Here is a 26,452-nt window from a genome sequence, read left to right as displayed (position 1 = left end):
CAGGGACAAGTGATCTGATCCAGGAACGGTCAAGGAGACTTTCGAGTTAGACGTTGAGACTTTCTGCAGAGCGTGCATGGCAGAAAAAAAAGAAAAAGCAATGGTCTACGAGTTCTGACCCCCAACCTGCATGAAGGAACACAAACTTAGTTGCAGGAACTGGAGCGATGGCTCAGCCTGAAAGATGACATTGTTCTTGCTGAGGACCCAAGTTCAGTTTCCAGCACCCATATAGGGCAGCTCCCAAGCCCAGCTCCAAGAGGATCCGCTGTCCTCTTCTGGCCTCCAGGGACACCTGCACTCACATGCACTTATCAACAGACATCCACATTCACCACATCATCATCATCATCATCATCATCATCATCATCATCATCATTATCATCATTATAGAATTGCTCTTCAGACCCATGAGCCCTGGACTCCCTAACCCTCAGTAATTTGTAACAAAAAGCACTTACGCTTCCAACACTTCACACCTGGGCCTTGGTTCAGGAGTATGTACATTACACATATATGTGTGTGTGTACATACATACATATTTCTCCCTCTCCTTCCTCTCCTCCTCCTCCTCCCTTTAAAGAAAGGAGTAGGCCAGTTCCACAGCATGCCCCAGCGCTGACTTGCTGCCACACCTGAGCGACTTGAGCTGTCCAGACACAGCCACCCAACTCGCCCTGGGTTCTGCGCCTGCGCCCACCAGCCGAGAGCCTGCGCCGCGCAGGCGCCCTGGCCACTTCCGGGATCTGTCCGCCCCTCCCTCTAGGCCTCCCTCCTGCCTCCGCGCCGGGCCGGAGCCTGTTCGCGTCGACTGACCAGAGTCCGCGAATCCTCCGCTCCGCCCTCCGGACCTCCCCGACCCCAGGTAAGGGGCCTCGGGACCGAGTGTCTGGCCCGGGTCGCCTCCGTTTTTGTTATTTTTCCATGGGGCGCGGGGGCGGCGAGTCCGGGGTCTCCGTTCTTCGTGGTGACCCGAGTCCCTGGTGTCCCCTCCACGCACACACACACACAACCCGAGATGCACGCGCGTCACACACGTCCAGCGTTTCTGAGCGCTTTTCCAGCTGCCCCTCCATCTCGGAGGAGAGAGCGAACAGCTTGGCCGCTGGCACCCCGCAACGTCTAAGATGTTGCCTTAGAGCAGCCTGCGATCCGTCAGTTATTGGGGGATCCTCCGCAACAAGAAAAGAGCCATCTTTTGAGTAACCTTAAGATTCCTTTCTTTGCTCTAGCCTAGACCCCACCGCCCTCGCCCCAGTCAGAGTTGCACCCTTATCTACGCTCCTATTAACTGCATAGAGTCCTTTATGCAGGACCCATTTGACTCTGCCGCTTTGCCAGGTGACCTCAGTTTCCCCCAGCTGCAGTAAGAAGCTTCTTAGTCTACTTGGTTTTGTTAGGTTCATGTGAATTCATTTGCTTAAGTTGCTTACAGTAATTTTTGACCCCGAGTAGCTGTTCAAAATAATACGCGGATAAGTAATAGCCATTACTAATGCATCCGGGACGTTCTACGCACGCCTGGCTTTCTTTCCTTTCTCTTCTCTTTCCTCGGACTTAAGGACTAGGATTCATTTATGTTTCTAGCCCCATTCAAATACTTTACACTGTTGGGAACATGGTAGGCGCTTAATAAATAGTAGCTTAGAATCTCTGATTATAAAGCCGTTCGTTGTCATGCTGTGGCTTGGGAGTCTCTCGCCTAGCTTCTCACTGCCCAGTTTACTGAAATGACCCAGTTTGCTCCTTTTTTTTTTTTTTTTAAATCAGTTTTGCTTATACTTTTGGTTTCCATGTAGGCCTTAGGATTCAGGTCTCTAGAAGTTATCAGTTTGGGATGCTTGCCCCCATTATAGCGAGCCGACGGCTGCTTTCTCCCACAGAATATCTGGGGGCTTTCTCCAGTTTTTCTGCCGTTCGCAATTGGGGGATCCTTTTGGAAACCGCAAACTCCTCTAGAGGATGGATGATAGTGTTTTGAGCTAAATGTCTAGTGTAATGCCAACACATTCTCCACAGGAAGCGTGGAATGGTCTGATGACGCTGGAAGTTAGAGGGAAGCCTGTCGGGGCATTGGTAGGGTGTGGTGACCTTGTCGGAGCAGCTGGTATTGCTGGGTTGGGTTGAGAGCAATTAGAGACTAGATGAATCACAGGCCTAAAGTTGACCCTAACAGGGAGCAGAAAGTCTAACTTATGTGAATTTGTCCCATTCCCGTGGAATGGGGCCAAGAAATCAACATACGCGAATGTTTCCAAGTTCAGAGGACCCTTCTAGGGCTGGTCCAAAGCTTTGTGACAGAGGATTGGAAGAGAACTAATTTAGTGGGGTCGCAAGATGGCTGTGCTGTTAAAGGCTAGGCTTCCAACCCAAAGGACGGGAGAACGGACTTACTGGGATCAGTTAGGGGCTGGCTTTGGTTCAACGTGCTTTCGTGTGCTGTCTCGTTTAGTCCTCCTGACACTTAGAGACCTACTTTACAGATGAAATGAAGAATGCCTTGCCTGCTGTCATTATGTCAAAGCCAAGATTCAAACTCAGGCCTCCTTGTCTCCAGGGCCCATTTTAACCAGACACTAAAGTGACTCCACATGAAGGCTGGGAATGTGGCTGAGTTGGTGGAGCGCTTGCCTGGTATGCACAATAGGTCAGCTCACCAGCACCACAGGAAGAAAAAAAGTGAGAGCTGAAGAGCGTGGGAGCCCGTGGAGTCACCCTGTTCCTTCAGTCCTTTTCAGCCGGTGCCTGGCTCCTGTTTGTTTTGTTGGAGACGACGGGGTCTTACTGGGTAGTCCTCTGCCTCTGACTCCTGAGTGCCCAGAAAGTCCTGTTACGTTCATGTCGTCACCTGTGGAGTCCCCTTTCTCCACTTGAGCCTCAAGAGTTTCAAACATTGCTTACATATCACCTGCAGGTTAGGGATTAAATTTGTCACCATATGAATGAAGCCTTTATTTGCACTGTGCAGTTTCAGCTAAGTATGAAATAGATTCCCCTATTATACGTGGGTATCATGTTATGTCAGACACATTTTGTTCAGTTAGTAAGTGAGCTTGTCAGATTTGGGATTCCACCCCCCCCCTTTTTATTTTTTACATACACATTTATATTATTACAGATTTGTGTTTTAAGCTAAATTGCTTACAGTTAGCAATATTTGTAATAAGCCATTTTACAAAAGTGTGTGTGTGTGTGTGTGTTTCTATATGTGTGTGGGTCCCTGTAGAGGCCAGAAGATTTGTCAGGTCCCTTGGAACTGGAGTTACACAGAGTTGTAAGCTTCCTGACACAGGTCCTGAGACTGAATTCTGATCCTCTAGAAGAGCAGCTAGATTGATTGATTATGTATACAGTGCTCTGCCTGCATGTAGATCTGCAGGCCAGAAGGGTGCATCAGATTCCATTATAGATGGTTGTGAGTCACCATGTGGTGGCTGGGAATTGAACTCAGGACCTCTGGAAGAGCAGGCAATGCACTTAACCTCTGAGCCATCTCTCCAGCCAGCAGCGAGTGCTCTCAACCATTGAACTTTCTCTCTTACCCCATTAGATGTTACTTTGACGAACATGTGAAAAAATTAGAGTTAGCATATCAGGTGTCAGAAACAAGGAGAAGCTGCATAAGGTGTTCATCCGCAAGCTTTGTTGTTTGTGACACTCATGCAGGCTTTATTTTTGTGTATGTTACGAGTATGGGTTGCATGTGCCATGGTGTATATGTGAAGGTCACAGGACAGTGTGGTTCTCTACCACGGGGGCTCTAGGCACCAAACTCGGGGCATTAGACTTGGCACCAAGCACCTGTAGTCACTGAACCATCTTACTAGCCCTTGCTTGTTTGAGACAAGGTTTCACTGTGTAACTCTGACTGACCTGGAATGGGCAGTGCGTCTCCTGCCTTTGCCTTCTAAACGCTGAGATTGCAGGCACATGCCGCCATCTTGAAAGTTTGTTTATTTGTTTAAGAGGTAGAGTCTTACTAAGGAATCTTGTCTGGCTTGGAGCTCACTGTGTAGATCAGGCTGGCCTGGAACTCATAGACATCCAACTGCGTCTCCCTCCCCAGAGCCAGGCTTAAAGGCATTTGCCACCATACCCAGGTTAAAGTTTATGTTTTAAAAAGCAAATAAAGCAGTCTCACTTGAATTTATTTTTAATTTTTTTGTGTGTGTGATTTTCAAGCAAGGCCTAGAATGTGCAAAGTGCTGTGTTCTATACTTTGCACCAAAAAAAGCAAATAAGGAGCTGGAGCGATGGCTCAGTGTTTATGAGTATCCTGATGTGGTTCCAGCACCATCCCAGTCAGTTCATAGCTGTCTGTAACTCCAGCTCCAAAGGAGCCAGTGCCCTCTTCTGGCTTCTGTAGACATTCACTTGGGTCTATCTTCACTTGGGTCTATCGACACACACACACACACACACACACACACACACACACACACACACACACACTGACTTTTAAAATGTTAAAAACATGTTTTTAAAATTAATTAGTATGAAAATCAAATCAATGACTCTTTATGAGTTTCGGTTTGCTTTATAGAACATGTGAAAGGCAAAATGTAATAACAAATATTTCATTCTTTTTTCATGTAGCTCAGGCTGGCCTTGTATTTATTGTATAGCTGAGGCTAACATTGACTTATTCATCCTTTTGTCTCCACCTCCAAAGTGTTAATTTTACAGATGTGCACCACCATATCTAGCAAAATCTCTTCACTCTAGAGTGTGTCAATTAAAGATAGGTATCAGGTGTTTTCAGTCAAGGATGCACTGACTTCTTTTTGGCCCTGGGTTCCTTTAGCAGAGTATTTCTTTTTTGTGCTCCACTCACTCACTTTTGCTGATCAGGTTTACCTGTTGTCTGCCTCACAGCCTTCTGGTGTCTCTTCCACTCATTTCCTGCTGGTGTCACAATTCCTATCTCACTGCACATGGTGGCATGCACCAGCAGTCAGGAAGCTAAGGCAGGGTTGTTCACTGGAAACCAGCCTGGGCTACATAGTAAGACCCTGTCTCATGCAAAAAAACATTAATCACAGAATTCTGCAGGCAGAGGCATGTGGTTCTCTGTGTTTGAGCCTAGCCTGGTCTACATAGAGAGTTCCAGGCAGCCAGGCTACATAGTGGGAAGAAAGGACATTTCATCTCAAACACATCCTCACTTTATCACAGCTAAGACTTGTTCCTACCTAGGGCAGTCCCATTATCACAGCTAGGAAATGAAGATAATTTCATGCTGTTATAAAGCAATTGAGCTCAAATTCATGTGTTACATGTGTCTTTTATGGTTAAACATACCAATTATAATCAATTGTCTTTTATGAAAGTCGGTTTTCCTGGCTCTTTTGTAATTTAGTTTAGACTCTTCCTTCTGCCTCCAAGTGCTGAGATCGTGGCTGTTCGTTACCATACCTGTCCATCTTGCCTTTTAAAATAGTCCAGGCAAGTTGTTCTCTAGAGGGTACCTCTGGGAATTTTTAATTACAGACAAACAGAAAGTGAGTATGTGTTTGTGTGTGTGCGTGCATGCATGCGTGCGCACACATGGGAACTGTATGAGTATGTGTTTCTGATGTGCATGCGTGGGAACATGCCACGGCATGCCCAGACATCAAAGGACAGCCCCGGGTGCCCGTCCTCACCTTCTACCTTGTTTGCGACAAGAGACCCTTCTGCTGCATGTCATTGTGTGACCTCGGCTGGCCAGGGTCGCCTGTCTCCACCTGCCGTCTCCCTGAGGATCACTGGAACACAGAGGCATGGGCTTCTGTCCCCAGCTTTTCTGAGGGCTTCGGGGATGGTTCAGGTCATCTGGCTCATAAAGCAAGTGCTTTAACCACAGGGTATATCTGAAGGCCTGCGTCCATTTGCCTTCATTTTGTAGTGTCCTTTCCCCTTTATCTCCCATAAACTGAAAGTGAGATCCAGACCTTGAGTGGATTTAGAGGGAATATGTTTGGCGGGTGTGCTTCATAACTGGGTTGATCGTCTTCCAAGGTTTATCTGGCATGGTCCTGTAGCTTCTTGTTGGACTGACTAGCTGGCTGACTGACTTGCTTTTAAGGCAGAGTCTTACTCCATAGCCTAGGCTGGCCTGGAACTCACTATGTAGATCAGGCTGGCCTTGAACTCCCAGAGTTCCTCTTGGCTTGGCATCTTGAGTGCTGGGACTAAGGGTGTGTGCCACTACACTGGTCGGATTTATCTTTATTTTTAAATGTATTGTGTGTCTCTGGTGGTATGCCCTTGTGAGTGCAGATGCCTATGCAGGCCAGAAGAGGCCATCAGATCCCCTGAATCTGGAATTACAGGTGGCTGTGAGCCAGTGTGGGCACAGGGACTTAACTCGGGTCCTCTGTAATAGCTGTAGGCACTGGTAACTGCTGAGCCATCTCTTCAGACCTCGTTCTTCTTTCCTTGGTGGGATTTAAACCCAGGACCTTGCACATTCTGTGCTAGTACTTTCCCATTGAGCTACACCCCAGCCCTTTCCACCTTGACTACCCATTTTGTTCTTACAAGGACCCTGTTGTGAATGGCGAATCAAATGATTGTTTTCAAGTTGTTCCGTGCTGCTCATTTTGCCTCTGTTCAGTACTGTGGTTTACATTGCTCTGCCCCTGCTCTGTAGGTCCAGCTTTGATCACTTGGTCAACGTGAGGACTACCAGATGGCTTTATTCCGAGTGTGTGTTCCCTCCTTGCAAACAATCAGCCCTGTGTGGAGTGGCAATTTGAGACTGAATATAGCACCCTGCCTCGATTTTTAACAGCGATTTAGAGTTCACTGATGACCCTTGAGACTAGAGTCTACAGTGGCGGCTACAGTGCTAGTCCTGGTTACATATGTGATTACTTTCTGCATCGCCATTGGGTCTTCTCTAATGAGAGATCAATGCTGTACTTCTCCCTGATTACACACTATTTTCATGACATTTTAAGTGTTTTCTTTCCTGTTGCTCATTTCAGCTTTCTGACCTCTGGAACCCCTTAAGAATCATGTCTCTGCATCAGTTTCTGCTGGAGCCCATCACTTGCCATGCCTGGAACAGGGATCGTACCCGTAAGTGTGCTTTGAGTGTGTTGCAGCTTTTGTGTGCGGGCCAGAGCTCTGTGTCAAGCGTCCTCCTTAATTGCTCCTCTGCCACCCTTTTTCTTGAGACAGGGTCTCTCACTGAACTTAGAACACTTCAGTTTGCTAGGCTGGCCTGCTGGTGGCCATTGACTCCAGCTATTCTCCTGTCTCTGCCCCTTCACCTCGCCTGAGGTTATGACATATGCTGAGGTTATGACATATGCTGAGGTTATGACATATGCTGAGGTTATGACATGTGCTGAGGTTATGACATATGCTGAGGTTATGACATGTGCTGAGGTTATGACATGTGCTGAGGTTATGACATATGCTGAGGTTATGACACATGCTGAGGTTATGACACGTGCTGAGGTTATGACATATGCTGAGGTTATGACATGTGCTGAGGTTATGACATATGTTGAGGTTATGACATATGCTGAGGTTATGACATATGCTGAGGTTATGACATGTGCTGAGGTTATGACATGTGCTGAGGTTATGACATATGCTGAGGTTATGACATATGCTGAGGTTATGACATATGCTGAGCTTATGACATATGCTGAGGCTATGACATATGCTGAGGTTATGACATATGCTGAGGTTATGACATATGCTGAGGTTATGACATATGCTGAGCTTATGACGTATGCTGAGGTTATGACATATGCTGAGGCTATGACATATGCTGAGGTTATGACATATGCTGAGGCTATGACATATGCTGAGGTTATGACATATGCTGAGGTTATGACATATGCTGAGGTTATGACATGTGCTGAGGTTATGACGTATGCTGAGGTTATGACATATGCTGAGCTTATGACGTATGCTGAGGTTATGACATATGCTGAGGCTATGACATATGCTGAGGCTATGACATATGCTAAGGTTATGACATATGCTGAGGTTATGACGTATGCTGAGGCTATGACGTATGCTGAGGTCATGACATATGCTGAGGTTATGACGTATGCTGAGGTTATGACATATGGGTTATGACATATGCCGAGGTTATGACATATGCTGAGCTTATGACGTATGCTGAGGCTATGACATATGCTGAGCTTATGACGTATGCTGAGGTTATGACATATGCTGAGCTTATGACATATGCTGAGGCTATGACATATGCTGAGGTTATGACATATGCTGAGCTTATGACATATGCTGAGGCTATGACATATGCTGAGGTTATGACATATGCTGAGGTTATGACATATGCCGAGGTCATGACATATGCTGAGGTTATGATGTATGCTGAGGTTATGACATATGCTGAGGTTATGACATATGCTGAGGTTATGACATATGCTGAGGCTATGACATATACTGAGGTCATGACGTATGCTGAGGTTATGACGTATGCTGAGCTTATGACATATGCTGAGCTTATGACATATGCTGAGCTTATGACATATGCTGAGGCTATGACATATGCTGAGGTTATGACATATGCCGAGGTCATGACATATGCTGAGGTTATGACATATGCTGAGGTTATGACATATGCTGAGGCTATGACATATGCTGAGGTCATGACATATGCTGAGGTTATGACGTATGCTGAGGTTATGACATATGCTGAGGTTATGACGTATGCTGAGGTTATGACATATGCGGAGGTTATGACATATGCTGAGGTTATGACCTGTACTGAGGTTATGACATATGCTGAGGTCATGACATATGCTGAGGTCATGACATATGCCGAGGTCATGACATATGCTGAGGTTATGACGTATGCTGAGGTTATGACATGTGCTGAGGTTATGACATGTGCTGAGGTTATGACGTATGCTGAGGTTATGACATGTGCTGAGGTTATGACATATGCTGAGGTTATGACATATGCTGAGGTTATGACACATGCTGAGGTTATGACATGTGCTGAGGTTATGACACGTGCTGAGGTTATGACACGTGCTGAGGTTATGACACGTGCTGAGGTTATGACACGTGCTGAGGTTATGACGTATGCTGAGGTTATGACGTATGCTGAGGTTATGACGTATGCTGAGGTTATGACATATGCTGAGGTTATGACACGTGCTGAGGTTATGACGTATGCTGAGGTTATGACGTATGCTGAGGTTATGACGTATGCTGAGGTTATGACATATGCTGAGGTTATGGACATATGCTGAGGTTATGGACATATGCTGCACCAGCTTTTATATATATTTTGGAGATTAAACTCAGGTCCTATTTATATGGCAAGAACATTACCAACTAAGCTACATCCCAGCCCCTAATTTTATTTGTGCCTGCGTGTGTGTGTGTGTGTGTGTGTGTGTGTGTGTGTGTGTTAGCTCTCGATGCATGCATGTGTGCCTGAGTGTGTGCAAACAATATTGACCCAAGGTGTTTCCAATGCTAGACTGGTACTCTAGCGTGGACCCCCTCCCCTTTAAAAATACTACTGATACATTTCACATGTAGTCATTTCTAGGATTCAAATATTTCAGTCTCGTTAAAAAATATAAAGTAGTGGTGCACACCTTTAATCCCAGCACTTGGGAGGCAGAAGCAGACGGATCTCTGTTTGAGGCCAGCTAGGTCTACAAAGCGAGTCTAGAACAGCCAGGACTACAAGAGAAACCCTGTCTTGAAAACAAAAAAGTCACTCTTTTAAAACATAAATCAGTAGGTTTAGTATATCCACTGAGTTATGCACCATTTTGTCTAATTTAAATTTTCAGATAGATGGGTTTGGGGGTGTTGTTTGTTTGTTTGTTTGTTTTTGGTTGTCCTGGAAGTCACTTTATAGACCAGGCTGGCCTTGAACTCAGAGATCTGCCATCCTCTGCTTCCCAAGTGCTGGGATTAAAGGCATGTTCCACCACAACCTAGCTCAGGTTGAGTTTTCTTAATGTGAAAAAACAGAAATTGAAATGCTTGGAGATCAAAACTTTTTGAGTACCAACACGATAGACAAACATTTTGCATTTTGGCTAGTTGTGGTGGCTCATGCCTGAAATTTCAGCACTTGGAAAGCTGGTGTAGGAGTTTGGTCTTGCCTGAACTCCTGCGGGAGATCTTTGCAGTTGCAGTTCTCTGGATTCAAACTCCAGCACTGCAGATAACAAAAGATGACAAGGTGTTAACGGTTCTGCTGCCTTCTTTCTCCAGAGATCGCCCTCAGCCCCAATAATCATGAAGTGCACATCTACAAGAGGAATGGGAGTCAGTGGGTGAAAGCTCATGAGCTGAAGGAACACAATGGACACATCACAGGTAATGCAGCTGCAGGCTCAGGGTGCTGTTTGCAAACAAAGCGCTCTCCTGAGTAAGTAAACAGCCTCACCAAGTTAAGTGGGCCTTCTCATTTCAGTGCTGTAAGACTTCCTAAGTTTTCTCTCTTCATTTCCTCCCTTCCTATTCCCCCTCTCTTTTTTTAAATTTTTTTTTCCTTCATCTTTTTTAAGACAAGGTCTCCCTGTGTGGTCCTGGCTGTCTTGGAATTCACTATGTAGACCTGGTTGGCCTTGAATCCATACAGATCTGCCTGGTTTTGCCTCCCAAGTCCTGGAATTAAAGGCATCTGGTTGAATTTTTTTTAAATAGAAAATATGAGGGGAAAAGTAGTACCCTTAATAGTTACAGGCTTCTTGTAGCCCAGGTGGACAGACATAGCACTCTGCCAGTGTATGGAGGGCACTGGACCTGCTTTACAAATGGCCTGAGCCAGCAGAGCCAGAGCTAGACCCCAGGAACTGTGCGCATCAAGGACTTGAGGCTGACCATCTCTGCTGTGGAGTACATCTTCCTTTGTGTTGTTTTAGGAGTCAGAATGGCTTTTAACTGAGGCCAGTAAGATGTCTCCCATGGTAAAAGCATAAGTTGCCGAGCCTCATGGCCGAAGTTAGTCCTTGAGACTCACATGGAAGAAGAGAACTAACTCCCACCAGTTGCCACCTGACCTCTGCATGTGGTCAAGTGCAAGCCCACATGCTCACACTCTAAATAGATGTAATAGAAGTTGTTAGAATTGAATCAGGCGTGATGTAGCCACACCCATGTCAGATTGCCTTGTACCGCAGTCGCAGTTCACAGATTCCCCTGTGTCGGGAAAGCATCTTGGTTTCTATACCAGAACACTAAAAGGGTCCAGGGAAGAGGAAAAGAATGAAGTGGCCTTGTCTGTGGTCTTTTTTGCTTCCCCAGAAGACATCATTCCAAGCTCGTTCAGCGTGTGTGCATGTGCTCATACATTGGTGACATGTCTTCAGTGCTGTCAAGTATGAACCTGTCCTAACTGCTGACCCACTCATTGCCTACGGATTGCTCTTGTGTTTTGTCGTTGTTTCTGAGCAGTGCAGCGGGTTTCCGGGTCATCCTCTGCTACATAAGGAAGTTTAAGGCCACCTTGGGCTACATGAGTCTGTCATATGATATTCTTGCCCAGATCAGAAAAATAAACAAAAAACAACTTAGCATGTTTTTTAACCTTCTGTATCCTTTAAAGTTGTTCAGCTTTGGGACTGGAGAGATGGCTTGGTAGATTAAGTATCCGCCAGGAAAGCATGAACACATGAGATTGAATCCCCAAAAGCCAGGCATGGCTGAGTGCACATATAATCGCAGGGCTTGAGTAGTAGGGTAGCCAGGCAGAGTCACAGCCTGCTAGCCAATCAAGCTGAACAGTAAGCTTCAGGCCCAGGGAGAGATCGTGTTTCAAAAAAGTAAGGGAACAGCAATAGAGGAAGGTTCCCAGGGTCGATCTCTGGCCTCCGTGAACTTAGACAAGGAGTTGTCCAGCATCGGGGGCATTGTGGTTCCTCACCACGCTCCCTGCTTTTCCCAGGTGAGCTCAGGAGCTACATGTGGCATCAAAACCAGCATCAATGCTGTTGCTTTCCATGACCTTGTTACTATTAGATTTGCTCTTTTCTTCTTCTCCTCCTCCTCCTCTTTCTCCTTCTCCTCCTCCTCCCCCCCTCCTCCTTCTTCTTTTGGTTTTTCGAGACAGAGTTTCTCTGTGTAGACTTGGCTGTCCTAGGCTCACTTTGTAGACCGGGCTGGCCTCGAACTCACAGTGATCCACCTGCCTCTGCCTCCCAAGTGCTGGGATTAAAGGCATATGTCACCACGCCCGGCTAGATTTGGCCTTTTGAGGTTCTCTTACCAATGGCCTCATGCCTACAAATAAGGACACTCATCTTAGTTTGAATTTTAGTATTAGGAAATATTTTTAAATGAGAAAAGACTAAGATGAAAAGACTCTTCTTCCAAAGAGCCAAAACTGTGAACTACTCATAACTTTTCCTGACATCTCTTACAGTCCTTTGAAATTGGACCCATTTTCTCATGGCATCTTTTAGATATGAACAACTTGGAAAAGTCTAAATATACCTCTAGCAGACGTAGACTAACAGTGTTAGACTGTAAGTGGGCGGGCGGGGTATCTGACAAATGTTAGAAAACTGTCAGCATTTCATAGAACCAAGGGTGGCATATGGCAGAGTTTGGAGCTTATTCCTCAGTGTTAGCTACTTCTCGTGCTCTGGGTGACCTGGGACTCTGTGTAGCCTGGGCTGACCTTGAACTGATAGAGATCTGCCTGTCTCTGCCTCCTGCGTGTTGGAGTTAAAGTCATGTGCCACCACATCTAGCTGCTCAACTACTTCTGTTTTGTTTTGTTTGTTTTTTCGAGACAAGGTTTCTCAGTGTAGCAATGCTGTTCTGGACTTAATTTGTATACCATCCTGGTCTTTGTTTGTTTGTTTGTTTTGTTTTTCGAGACAAGGTCTCTCTGTGTTAGCCTTGGCTGTCCTGGAGTTACTTTGTAGACCAGGCTGGCCTTAAACTCACAGCAATCCACCTGCCTCTGCCTCCCGAGTGCTGGGATTACAGGCGTGCGCCACCATGTCCAGCTACCATCCTGGTCTTGAACTCACAGATCTGCCTGTCTCTGCCTCCCAAGTGCTGGGATTAAAGGCGTATATGACCACTGCCCAACTTTACTTCTTTTTTCCCCCTTGAGACAGGGTTTCTCTGTGTAGTCCTGGCTGTCTTGGAACTCACTCTGTAGCCCAGGCTGTCCTGGAACTCACAGAGATCCACCTGCATTAGCTTCCCAAGTGCTAGGATTAAAAGTATAAACCACTACCTGGTGCTCAGCTACTTAAAAATAGTTTTCTGAAGCCAAGCATGGTGGCACATGCTTTTAATCTCAGCACTCAGGAAGCAGAGGCAGCTGAATCTCTGTGAGTTCAAGGTCAGCCTGGTCCACATAGTAAGTTCCAGGATAGCCCACTGTTACACAGAGACACCCTGTCTCAAAAGACCAGAAAACAAAACAAAACAAAAACCCTGGAACCTGCATAAATGCTGGGCCAGCTGCTGCCCATAATCCTAGCTCTCCTAACAGTGGGGGATCCCCAACACGAGCTAGGTAGCCAGACTAGCAGGAACTGATGTGCTTGAGTTAAGTGAGATCCTGCCTCAGTAAATAAAGGTGGGAAATGATGAAGAAAGACACTTGATGACAATTTCGGGCCTCCGCTGCACATGGGAACATGTGCAAACATATGGAAAAGCAAACCCAGAATCACTTTATTATAGCTGGTTGAGGTGGCTCCCACCGTTATTCCCAGCACTGAGGAGGCAGAGGCAGAAGGAGCGGGAGTTTAAGGGTACCCTCAGCTTCACAGTAAAGCCAAGACCAGCCTGGGCTTCTTGATACTCTGCCCCAAAGGAAAACAGTAATCCCCACTTCTTCTCTACCTGGCTTCAAAAGGATGCCCCGTCCTCCACACACTGACGAGAGAAACAGCCTTGGTTCTGTGTGAGGTGATGACCGTAGACAGGATGTGGGTGGGAGGAAACCACCAAGCCCACAGTCACCCCTGGCCCAGCTCCCACCTGCCAAGAGCCCAGTCCCTTGTCATTGGCCAGGCAAAGCAAGTGACCTGTGCCTCATTTGCAGGTATTGACTGGGCTCCTAAGAGCGACCGTATAGTCACCTGCGGGGCGGATCGCAACGCGTATGTCTGGAGTCAGAAGGACGGCATCTGGAAGCCCACCCTGGTGATCCTGAGGATCAACCGTGCGGCCACGTTTGTGAAGTGGTCCCCACTTGAGAACAAGTTTGCTGTGGGGAGTGGAGCCCGGCTCATCTCTGTTTGTTACTTTGAGTCTGAAAATGACTGGTAAGCAGTGCTGCGCCCTCTCTCACCCGCTTTGTATGGTCCCCACTTGCGTGGCTGTGCTCCAGGACCCTGTGGAGGCTCTGTGTTTACTTGGCTCCAGGGGCCCCTTCCCAGGCTGCACAGTGCTTTCTCCCTCTGAGTTCCTCGCCCTGCATTAGTGTTGTCTCCCCTGTGCACATGACTCAGTTCCCACATCTTTTCTTTTAATCTTCCTTTGCCTCTCCCTTCCTTCCTTCTTCCCCTACTTCCTTTCCTCCTTCAGCCCCTTCACTTCCATCCTTCCCTTTCCAGCCCCCAACTTTCCTTAATTCATATAGGAAATATTTCTTCCTGACTGACTTCAACCACAGGAACTGTTCACTGTTTGTGTTCATTGAGAGACTGTCCCCTAAATAAGTTAGACCTTACTGTGGTCTCAGATGTAGTCTTTGAAAATAAGCTGTATAGTCGGTGAAGTTTCTCGGCTTAGGGCAGTTCATCAGGCCAGTGTGGTCCACACACCTGTAATCCTAGCTGGAGTTTGAGACCAGTCTGGGTAGCAAGTCGAAGGCCAGCCTGAACTATGTGTAGGAAGCTCTTACCTAACAGAAGGCAAGCATCTGGGCCACCCTTCAGCAGCAGCAGCTGTGCATTTTAGGTAGCCCATAAAAAATTCTCAGGCATAAATCAAAGGGCATCATTAGAACATTAAAAATAACTACTTACAGGCTTTACTTCAATGAATGTAGCTAGCATTTCTTGGGGATTCTAAGTGTATAGTTCACTTGTCTTATTTGAAGTGGGTTTGTTGGAGTGGCTTTAAAAAGCTATCGTTTTTGTTTGTAAGACAGTGTGAAGGTTTTCTTCTTTCTTAGGTGGGTGAGCAAGCACATCAAGAAGCCAATCCGCTCCACGGTCCTCAGCCTGGACTGGCATCCCAACAACGTTCTCCTGGCTGCAGGCTCCTGTGACTTCAAATGCAGGTGGGATAATGGGCTCTGAGCTCCTGTGGCTCGGCTCTGCCCTGTGTCCATAGGGTCCCTCTCTGTAAAGCACAGCACTGTGAGCCACTCGGTGCTACAGGGCACTTACTGGTCTAGAAAAGGAGTTAGGAGCTGCGGTGTGGCTCAGCAGGTAGAACACTTGCTAAGCTTTTACAAAGCCCTGGATTCCATCCCCAGCACTGCATAGGCCAGGCTTGGTGCTGCAGGCCTGTAACCCCCGCACTCTGCATGTGTAGGCAGGAAGATCAGAAAGTCATGGCCATCCTCTGTTACATAGTGAGTTTGAGGCCTGCCTAGGATATAGGAGACCCCTTTGAAAAAAAAGAAATGGAGAAAGGAGAGCCAGTGAACTGGTACACAGTGTCTTACCTGTCATTAGCACAAGTCTAGAGGGGACTTGCCGCACTGCCAAGAGCTTCAGGAATCATATCATGGATTGCTTTGTAAAAGTCACTCTTCTGCCTGGCAGTGGTGGCACACGCCTTTAATCCCGGCACTTGGGAGGCAGAGGCAGGTGGATCTCCATGAGTTTGAAGCCAGCCTGGACTACAGAGCGAGTTCCAAGACAGCCAGAGTTGTTACACAGAGAAACCCTGTCTTGAAAAAAAAGTTCTTCCTTTAGTAAAAAGAAAAGCAAATAACTAGTTACTGTTTTGTGTTGACTGAGTGGGGAAGAGTTGAGACACACACACCCTCGGTTACCTGTGTCGGTGTTTCTCAACCTGTCCACTGTGACCCCTTTGGAGGTTGAATGACCCTTTCACAAGAGTTACCTAAGACCATTAGAAAATACAGGTATTTATATTACAGTATATAACAGCAAAATTACAGTTATGAAGTGATAACAAAAATAATTTTATGGTTGGGGTGTGGGTGACCACAACTTGATGAACTGTATTATAGTGTTATAGTGCACTATAGTATTATAGTTGCAGCGTTAAGAAGGTTAAGAAGCACTGACCTATGTGAGAAATTTCCAGAAAACCTGACCAGACATTTATATTTAGGCTTAATTACCAAATAAAACAAAAAGCAGGGATGGTGTGGCTCAGTGGTCGAGCACTTGCCTAGAATCCTTAATTGAGGATTGGAGAGATGGCTTAGAGGGTAAGAGCACTGGCTGCTCTTCCAAAGGTCCTGAGTTCAGTTCCTTCCCAGCAACCATGTGGTGGCTCACAACGGTCTATAATGAGATCTGGTGCCCTCTCTGGCTTGTAGGTGTACATGCAGGCAGAACACTGTATACATGATAATAAATAACTCTAAAGAAAAAAAAAAAGAATCCCTAATTGAGGAACTGGTGTGGCTCAGTGGTAGAACACTTGCCCGGCACATAGCAGAACCCAGGGTTCCATCCTCAACTGTCTGAACACATTGGCAGGTCCCTGCAACCCCACACCCAGGAGGAGCTCACGCCCTCCACTTCCTGATGCTCTTAACCTTCCAGAGCCTCAGCTGCCACTGTCATTTGGAGTTGGGCTTAGGGAACCAGAGGGTTTGTTTTGAAGACAGGGTTTCTCTGTGTAGCCCTGGCTGTCCTAGAACTCCCTCTGTAGACCAGGCTGGCTTCAAACTCAGAGATCTGCCTGCCTCTGCCTCACCCCTACACCCTCACAAGTACTGAGATTAAATGTGTGTGCCCCCATCGCCAGCTCAGAGTTCTTTTAGGGAATCTAAAAGTTCAGTTTCTTTTTACTCTTCCTTCCTCCTCCCTCCTTCTAGCTGGGCCACCTTGGACTGTGGTCTTCTTGTTTTACTGTCCAGGGGGCTGGAGTTAAGGGCGGACACCACATAGGTTTAGTGTTTTCTAAAGAGGAGTCAGAAGAGACTAGAAGGCTGGTCCCGGTCCTCTGTCCTCTCCTCTCTCTCAGTCCTGGCTAACGCACATTACACACAGCTGTGGGGAAGCAGATAGTGACAGGAGTTAGGAAGAGACCGAGGCCACCGGCTGTGAGAGACCCACTTCATCACAGACTATCTCTCTGTGCTATAAGGTGACAGTGGACCCGAGGTGGGGAGCCAGCCCTTGCCTGCAGGGGTAGGGAGCCGCCTGCCTCTCTTAGCTTTTTCTTTGGTGTTTTCACTTCCAGCTTTATGTATCTCTGTGTGGTTTGTGCATGGGTGCATGTGTGGAGACCAGAGTCGGCTTCAGACATTGTCCTCTTCTCACTCTTCACCTTATTTCTTGAGACAAGGTCTCTCACTGAACCTGGTGTTTTCTGGCCGTGAGCGCCCAGGATCTGTCTCTGCCCTGTTCAGTGCTTGGGTTACAGGTGCAGGCTGCCATACCTGGCTCTTCATGTGGTTGAGGAGGACCCAAACCTTGGTCCTCATGTTTGTTTGGCAAGCACTTCACTGATTGCCCATCTCCCTGGCCCCTGAAGACCCCCCACTGTTTTGGGTGACAGTCTCACTATGTAGCCCTGACTGGCCTTGCCCTCACAGAGACCTTCCTGCCTCTGCCTCCTGTGCACTGCTCAACTCACCATCACATCTGTCTTTAAGTGAGTTGATACCTGGCTTGTGTTGGGGTATAGGCAGTTCCTCTCCTGCCACTGAATGTGGGCTCCTAAGCGTGCAGTGCTGACTATGCCGCTGTAGTCGGCGCAGAAGGACACTCCTGCTGTCTGCACAGTCTGACACGGGGTGACAGCAGCGCCTCCTCGTGTGTGTCTGGAGCTGCTTGCAGATCTGACGTTGCCCATGATGTGTTACAATTTTCAAGCTGATCCTTTCTTCTGGACTTTGTTCTGCGGCTGCAGGTGCCCTTTTCCGTATTTACACATTCTCATTTGCTTTTTTCTTCATTTCCTATGTTTTGAACAACAGAGTGTTCTCTGCCTACATCAAAGAGGTGGATGAGAAGCCAGCCAGCACACCCTGGGGCAGCAAGATGCCTTTTGGTCAACTGATGTCTGAGTTTGGTGGCAGTGGCACTGGCGGCTGGGTGCATGGAGTCAGCTTCTCTGCCAGTGGGAGCCGCCTGGCCTGGGTCAGCCATGACAGCACCGTGTCTGTTGCTGACGCCTCAAAAAGCGTGCAGTAAGTATTTGCCTTGCAGGTGGAGGGAGGGACACAGGGTGTAAACTCTCAGCACCATGTTGAGGCTGCCCTCTCATGGTATCATGCAAACACGCCAACAGCTGCAGCTGCCTTGAGAGTTATAGGCACGTCTAAATACCTGCCAATGACTTCAAGAAGTTGGGGCTTCCAGAAACACTGCTTGGTGGCAGGACTGGCAGTCCTCCTGGTGTGCTGCTAACAGGGGTCCCTTCAGAACAGCCAGAGTATTCTGTGTCTTGTGAGGTGTGAACAAACACCCACTCACCTGATACAGTGCCCACATGACAACCAAAGGATAATGCCACCAAGATCCAACTTCCCGACCAATGAGTTTACTGGGCTCATGTACAGAGCACAGGTGAGAGGTTCTTCACAGGGGTGTGGATGACCCCAAAGCAGCCACAGCACTAAAAAACAAAATCTCACCTAGCATGGACGATGACCTGTCCATAAGGCACAGATGCGACCTCCCTACTTCAGGTAGCCATCTACACCCTATCCATGTTAGTTAGACACAGCCCGATGGCAGGCTCGGGACAGAGCGGCTGGGGTCCCAGGGAGGGTCCAGTAGCCTACCCCAACTCTGAGGCAGTGCCAAGAGCTAACAGGCCTGACCTTGAAGCTGCTCTGACGAAGGTGACGCTGTGAAGCCTGAAGGACAGCACCACAGAAGTCTCAGTGGGACCCACCAACCACGAGGGAAATCTGACTGAGCATGTGGCTCACATCTATACTGCTGGCACTCAGGAGATAGAGGCAGGAGGGTCATGAGTTCAAGGCCAGCCTGAGCTAAATACCAAGACTTTGTCCCAGAAAGCCAGGACTGAGGCTGCTGCACCTGCCTAGCGTGCACACATCTTAGTTCCATCTCCTGCCACCACCCAAACAGAGAAAGAGCCATTCTTATCCACGCCGTCACCAGCACTGCTGCCTTCATGCCACCCAAGCGTCTGCGGGAAGAATCGAGTGCGTCCCTGGCTCAGCCTGAAGCACCGTACCAGACGTGGGAGCGAGGGTTGGCTCAGTAGCAACGGAAGGCGCCTGGAGCCCTTCGCTCAGGAATCTTTGCACTGAGCCCTTCCTGTGGGCGGTTAAGGAAAGCCCCTTGTGCTGGTCTCTGGGTTAGCCACTCTGTGTGTGGAAACAGTCATGGTGTGAGGCACAAAACATATTTCAGAGGTGGGATTTTCTCTCCTACGCCGAATTTACTATACGAATTCTTTTGTGAAAGGTCACCGTGTTAAAACTATGATGTAGAATTCCTGTGTAACCTGGGCTGGGTGTCAAGCTAATGCTCCTCCAGATAAATGTAGTTTTATAAGACAGGCATGGTGGGGGCTGGAGAGATGGCTCAGTAGTTAAGAGCACCACCTGCTCTTCAAGAGGTCCTGAGTTCAATTCCCAGCAACCACATGGTGGCTCACAACCATCTATAATGAGATTTGGTACCTTCTTCTGTAAAGCACTCATATGCAATAAATAAAATAAAAAAAATAAATAAAAAAAAACAGGCATGGTGGTGCAAGCCTATAATCCCAGCACTCAGGAAGCTGAGACAGGGGGGTCATGCGCTTGAAGCCAGCGTGGGCTACATAGTAACACCCACAATACGCCAAACAGGAATGTCTCAGTGGGCAAAGATGTCAGATGATCCTGATTTGACCTTTGGTGTCCACTTTGTAAAGGAAGAGACCTGACTAGCACAAATTGTCCTCTTACTGCACACGCACGTGTGCATACACACGCACACGCACGTGTGCATGCAGTCCTTTTGTTTTTAGCACAGTAGGGCTGTGTCCTGCTCCTCACACAATACTCTTCCTTCTTGCTTTCAGTGTTATTTAATGGCAGTGCTGGTGCTGTGCTGGCTGTTGTAGCACCTACGGCTCTCAGCACTTGCTGCATGAATCCTCTGTACTCACAGCGACTAGAAGCTGCCTTTTCCAGCCCTGTCTACCCCACCCTCCTCTTCTCTAGCATAGATATGCCAGAGCATGAGCTTTCAGATAATGAGTTACTCCTTTAATTCTGTAGCTGTTTGACTAAGGGCCTCCTGAGACACGAGCAGCTATCTGTGATTGTGCGGTGGGGGGGGCGGGGGCGGCGGTGTATGTGTTGAGACAGGGCCTCTCTGAGCCCGGGCTGGCCTCAAGCTCACTGTGGAGCTCAGACTGGCTGTAGCTCAAGATCCACCTACCTCTGCCTCCCGGGTGCTGGTGTTATAGGTGTGTACCACTAGCTTGCAGCAGTTAGCTTTCAGAAACAGATCCTGTAGTGTGGGTACAGTGTTCAAATCCCCAGTCAGGCATAGCCATGTACTGTGACCACAGCTTTTGGGGGAGAGACAGGCAGATCCTGGGAGCTTGCTGGCGAGTCAGTATAGCCAAAACATTGAGCTTCTGGTTCACTGAGAGACCCTTTCTGAGGGAATAACAGAAGGAGAGTGATATCTTCTCTGGCCTCCACATTCACAAATGTAGGTGTCCACACATTACATCATCTTTTCATGAAGTAAGGTGCTGATAATTTATCATTAGGTGTTCTTCTGCCACGAGTAGTTACACACATCTGAATACACACACGTGTATGCATACACATGTGCACACATACACACTCATGAGCACACAGTCATACACGCGTGCACACAAACACACAAGAGGCCTGTTTGAGTGTGAGCTCACTGACACTAAGATTCATCTCAGAGCAGTGACTCAGCCAGGGCATGGCTGCTGGCAAGTGTCTCTGTGGGGCCAGCACTGGTAGCATCACACGAGCAGTAGTAACAGGGAAGAGTCATGGCAGGTAAGAGAGGAGAAGCCATTGTAGGCCAGGGCCACAGTCAGAGCCAAGGTCTGAGGACTTGGATACACAAGAGGAGCAGCGCCAGTGTGCTGGGACAGAGGCAGAGAGGAATAGAGACGCCTTAGCAAGGGGCAGGGCACAGGCTGGAGAGCTAGCCCTTTACTTTTGATTGATTGATCGATTGATTGAGGGTGCTAGGGAGCAAACCAGGGCCTTGCCCTTTACATTACACTCAAGGTTTCTAAAGTTTCTAAAGGTCACTGTGGGGTCACCTCATACTTGAGATTCTTGTAAGGAGAGGTCAAAGGGCTCTCTTTAGAGAAGTGTTGGCTAACCCTGCAGAAGCCACTTTGAGAATGAGACCTTTGTTGTCCTCTGAGCCGTGGGTGTGGTTCCCCCTAGTTTAACAAGTGTTCTTGTGTTCAGGGTTTCAACTCTGAAAACGGAGTTCCTGCCACTGCTGAGTGTGTCATTCGTCTCAGAGAACAGCGTTGTGGCTGCTGTAAGTATTTGCCATCCTCGCCGTATGCCACGTGCATCTCCAATCCAGAAGTCATGCATACCCTGTGACAGGCACGGGGCCACATCCCTTCAGAGACAGTCAGGTTGGAAGAGAGGCCACAGCTCTGAGCACCCTGCCGGGGTTGGTAGGTGGGAAGGGGTCCTTTGTGCTGACTGACCTCCCTTTTCAGGGTCACGACTGCTGCCCAATGCTCTTTAACTATGACGACCACGGCTGTTTGACCTTTGTGTCAAAGTTAGACGTCCCAAAACAGAGCATCCAGCGCAACATGTCTGCCATGGAACGCTTTCGCAACATGGACAAAAGGGCCACGACGGAGGACCGCAACACAGCCTTGGAGACACTGCACCAGAACAGCATCACGTAGGTGCCACCGGCTGTCTGGGCCTGGGCTTCTGTAGAGAACTGGCTGGCCAGTGTGCCTGCTCTCGACACTTTGCTACAACAGCTCTCTGTGCGGCAGGCCCCAGTGTTGCTGAAGGAATGAGAGCAGTAGTGAGCCTGTGCCTTCCCAGTTGCTTGCTAAGGTTTTATTTTCAGTTTGACAGAGAGGCAGTTGGCTGGGTGTGGTGGCATGGGCCTTTAATCCCACCATTCATGAGGCAGGGGCAGATGTGAATCTCTGAGTTCAAGGCCAGACTGCACAGTGAAACCCTATCTCAAAAAACAACAAAAGAGCTGGGCGTGGTGGTGCACTCCTGTAATCCCAGCACTTAGGCAGATCTCTGGGAGTTTGAGGCCAGCCAAGGCTATACAGAGAAACCTTGTCTTGAAAAACCAAAAAACAACAACAAAAGGTAGGTGGCCACCACCTCATCATGTGCCCTGCCAGATGCAGTTGGCACCCAGCATTCAGAAGGAGGAGTGTGGCTCCTGTGAGAGAAGGCTGGCTGGCTGGGTAGTCTGCCAGTGCGTGTAGGAGGTAGGCTCATGCTGGGCATGGGGCCACAGGCCTGGAGCTTCAGTACCTGGGAGGCTGAGGCAAGAGTGTTGGTACAGTGCCGGCAAGACGGCTCGGTGCATAAAGAAAGGCTCTTGCTGCCAAGCCTAACAACCTGCATGTGCTCCCCAGAACCTACATGGTGAAACCACACACCACACAAGTTAGATGAAGAAATAATAATAATAATAATGTGTAAAGGCCATTCTCAGCTCACAGGCTGTACAAAAATCATCTCTGTGTGCTGTAATTTGTTGTCTCCTTCCTTAGAGGGGCAGGCTCTAGTCTGGACGTTTGAGGTGGGGAAGAAAAGACAGTCTGCAGAGCCAGTCTTGGAAGCATTCCACACAGGTTGTTTCCTCTGTCTTCTCAGCTCTGCTAGCATCTGCAGGACAGACTGCCAGCCGCTGACATTAGTGTGTCAATGAGTTCTCTTGTTTATTTTTTATTTGTTGTTCTGCACTTGGGATTGAACCAACAACCCAAGACTGGCTAGGCAAGCACTCTGCCACAGAGCCACAGCACCATCCCCTATAAATTTCAAAGGCAAGGAAGGCTCAGGGCCTCGTGCTCTGGCTGTCCTAGCAAACTGATTTCAGAGGGTTTATTGGGGATCTGTTCGGCTGCAGTCATGTTCTGCTCATGCCTGCATTTGAAAATACAAAACAATTCTTTTATATCTGCATCACTTCTGAGCCCCTGCCCTACTCCTACCCCTCACATGCTGAGGCCATCATCTCTCCTTCTCCCGGTCTCGGTCTCTCTGTCTGTCTCTGTCTGTCTTTCTGTCTCTCTGTGGCGTAGGTTTCATGTAGCTTAGGTTGGCCTTAGGTTAGATTCACTATTGGCAGAATAGAGGGGTATAGAATTGTTATGTTACTGAGGATAACTTTGAACTTCTAATCTTCTTCTGCCTCCACCTTCAAATTGATAGGGCTACAAGCATGCACCAACCACCCAACTTATGTGGTATTGGGGATCCAACCAGGCCCTCATGTGTTCTAGGCAGGCACTCTGCCAGCTGAGCTACATCCCAGGCCAGTGAGCCCACTCCTGTTTAGAGACAGTCTTACAAGCTACGTGACCCTGATGGGCATCTGGAGCAGAATCTCTCACCGCGCTAACTTTAGGATATTTTCTGACTCTGATTGTTGTGGCCCAATACTGGTGGGCATGTTACTATTCAGGATTGAGAAGAGTGCATCTCCTTCAGGGGGCCTTCCTGTTGGTAAGGATGGTTGGGCTCACTTGCACCACAGGCCTCATGATCTTTTCATTTTGCTTTTCTTCTAGTCAAGTGTCTATTTATGAGGTGGACAAGCAAGATTGTCGCAAATTTTGCACTACAGGCATTGATGGAGCCATGACAATTTGGGATTTCAAGGTATATCTTCCTGGTGGTGTTTTCTGCAGCACTGGGGATGGAACTCGGGGCCTCACACACATTAGCAGAGCACCCTTCCACTGAACTCCCCTAGCCCTTGAATTCCAGATACTGTCAGCTGCTGTGTATGGCAGGAGAGCTGGGTGGCTGATGTCTCCTGGATACTATTGCTCTTAAGAAAACTTGATGCCATGGTTGAAGCAGGCCCTGTGTTGGCCACTAGCCCACATTTCTGTGCATAGACATTTTTATAGTTCACACCAACTTATTTAATAAACACAACTGGGCATGGGGCTCATTCCTGTAATATCTACACTTGGGAAGCTGAGGCAGAAGGATTGCTTTGAGCTTGAGGCCAGTCTGTGCTAGAGAATAGGACCTTCCTTGCCTCCCCCAAAAATAACTCAATGAGCTAAGAAGATGGAGCACACACAGAATCAGATGCATGCACACATGCCAGATGTGGTGATACAAAGACTACTATAGGGGCCTGGCGGCTCAGCAGTTAGACCGTTTGCTTAGGACTCAGGATTTGGTTCCCAGCACCCACATGGCAGCTCACAGTTAAACGTAACTCCAGTTCTAGGGATCTGGAGCCCTCTTCCAGCTTCCAAAACACGCATACATGTGGTGTGCATACGTGCCTGCAGGCAAACATCATACACATAAAAATACATAAGTGAGAGCCGGGCGTGGTGGCGCACGCCTTTAATCCCAGCACTCGGGAGGCAGAGGCAGGCGGATTGCTGTGAGTTCGAGGCCAGCCTGGTCTACAAAGTGAGTCCAGGACAGCCAGGGCTACACAGAGAGACCCTGTCTCGAAAAACAAAAACAACCAGATTACATAAATAAAGCTTAAAAGTCCAGGCATAGTGATGTTTATCTTTACTCCCAGGGGTCAGAGGAAAGTGGATCTCTGTGTGTTGGAGGCCAGCCTAGTAGTTTATTTAGAGTTCTAGGCCAGCCAAGATGATGGAGTGAGACCCTGTCTCCAAAAAAAGAAGGCGGCAATGGTGGTACATGCCTTTAGCCCCAGCACTCTTGAAAAAAATGAAAAGGGGGGAAGGAAGGATATGCAGAAGTGAGGTGATACAAGCCTTGTGGGGAACCAGCGTGGAGATGAGGCCTGGAGAGTGCAGCGTGAGGAGGTGGGCCTGTGCACCCACCGTGGAGGAATGCAGCAGTGTGGCAGGGAAAGCAGGCAGCCCGTCTCAGGACTGATCGGTGTTCTGCTTTTCTCAAGACCCTAGAGTCTTCCATCCAAGGCCTCCGGATAATGTGAAAAGTGAGCCTCCGCCATCCAGCATGAGGGACGGGCTGAGCACACTCTGCCGTTCGCATGTGGTGAGACCCTCCAGCCCATGGAAACACTGTCGCACTGATCAAGCAACTAGTGTGTGTTCGTGTGGATGTTGTGGATTTTAAAGACAGCAGTGGTTTGGTTTGCTGCTGCTGTTGTTTTCTTTCACTTTGTTTTGTTTTGTTTTTGCTTTCTCATTCCATTTTTGACCAAAGCTTCCTTTAAGTAGTTTATCATGGAACATTGTCACACTAACTTAAAGGGCAAGGAAAGTAGATACATTGTCTGCTAAAAAGATTAAAGACAAATCCCAAGTTCCCAAGTGTGCAAACGTGGTTTTTCTTTTCTTTATATTCTGTTTCTAGCAGAAAAAACAGGCCCATCACCATTAGATTAGCCTGTTTTTAGGATCAGGCCCTGGATCTCAGGTCCTTACACCACACCATCCTCTACGATCTTCAACCAGAGAGAACCATGGGCTGTGCACCCACTCAGGAGCAAAGTCATTAGAGCATGCTCTGGGGGACCATGGCCTATCCAGTCTCTTTCCTGTGCCCTATCCATGAAAAGAGGAAAGGGGGGCCACTGACATCTTGGCTTAGAGATTCCTATGCCCAGCCTGAGAGATTTCCACCTTCAATATCACATATGATGGGCAGGACTAAGGATTACTCTAGGTGAAAATATAAATGAGTGGCAGAATCACTTGGGGCACGGAGGCAGGAGGATTGCCTTAAGTTTGAGGCTAGTCTGGTTGGTCTACGTGGTAGGTTCTAGGCCAGCCAAGACTATATATCAAGGCCCTGTCTCCCAACACCAAATTAACAAACAAATATGGAGTAGCCTAGTATTGAGTTATCTCTTCATGCACTGCACAGGCAGTTTTATGTGTTTGTCTTTTTGGAGCAGGGTCTCATGTATCCCAGGCTGGCCTGGAACTCACTATGTAAGCAAGGATGACTTTGAACAACCAATCCTCTGGCTTACACCTCCAGAGTGCTAGGATTACAAGTGTGTTTGACTATACCTGGCCTACATGGTGCTGAGGATGGAATCCAGGGCCCTGTGCCTGCCAGCTGACCAGCTGACACTCTTCCTTCCACCTGGGCCTCCACCCCAGGCCCTGCGCAGTGGTTTACTCTCCACGGGGGCCCAGTTAGCAGAGGTCTCAGAGGATGTCAAGATAGTTGCAAAGAAAGTGGCCCTTTTGAAGACTCCAAGAG

General features: G+C 48.0%; 1 protein-coding gene across 1 annotated transcript; it reads left to right on the top strand.

Moving 5' to 3' along the window:
* Positions 1-708: 708 nt before the first annotated feature.
* ARPC1A (actin related protein 2/3 complex subunit 1A) lies at positions 709-25,546 on the top strand. The gene is made up of 10 exons (XM_084761813.1): positions 709-865; positions 6,972-7,065; positions 10,213-10,317; positions 14,012-14,234; positions 15,089-15,196; positions 18,047-18,259; positions 21,509-21,584; positions 21,775-21,968; positions 23,839-23,929; positions 25,173-25,546. The coding sequence occupies exons 2-10, from the start codon at positions 7,002-7,004 to the stop codon at positions 25,209-25,211; spliced, it is 1,113 nt and encodes a 370-aa protein (XP_084617939.1). The 5' UTR covers positions 709-865; positions 6,972-7,001; the 3' UTR covers positions 25,212-25,546.
* Positions 25,547-26,452: the final 906 nt, after the last annotated feature.

Source organism: Acomys minous (assembly GCF_964271855.1).
Source record: "Acomys minous genome assembly, chromosome: 16".
Lineage (NCBI taxonomy): Eukaryota > Metazoa > Chordata > Mammalia > Rodentia > Muridae > Acomys > Acomys minous.
Note: the sequence above shows the minus strand (reverse complement) of the source record. Positions and strands in the feature narration are given on the sequence as shown.

What these genes read in the sequence shown, in the direction of transcription:
- ARPC1A (XM_084761813.1), top strand. Translation starts at nt 7,002, where the DNA reads ATGTCTCTGCATCAGTTTCTGCTGGAGCCCATCACTTGCCATGCCTGG. An exon ending in GACGCCTCAAAAAGCGTGCA is followed by an intron (nt 18,260 to 21,508) that starts GTAAGTATTTGC and finishes TCTTGTGTTCAG; the next exon opens with GGTTTCAACTCTGAAAACGG. An exon ending in CTGCACCAGAACAGCATCAC is followed by an intron (nt 21,969 to 23,838) that starts GTAGGTGCCACC and finishes CTTTTCTTCTAG; the next exon opens with TCAAGTGTCTATTTATGAGG.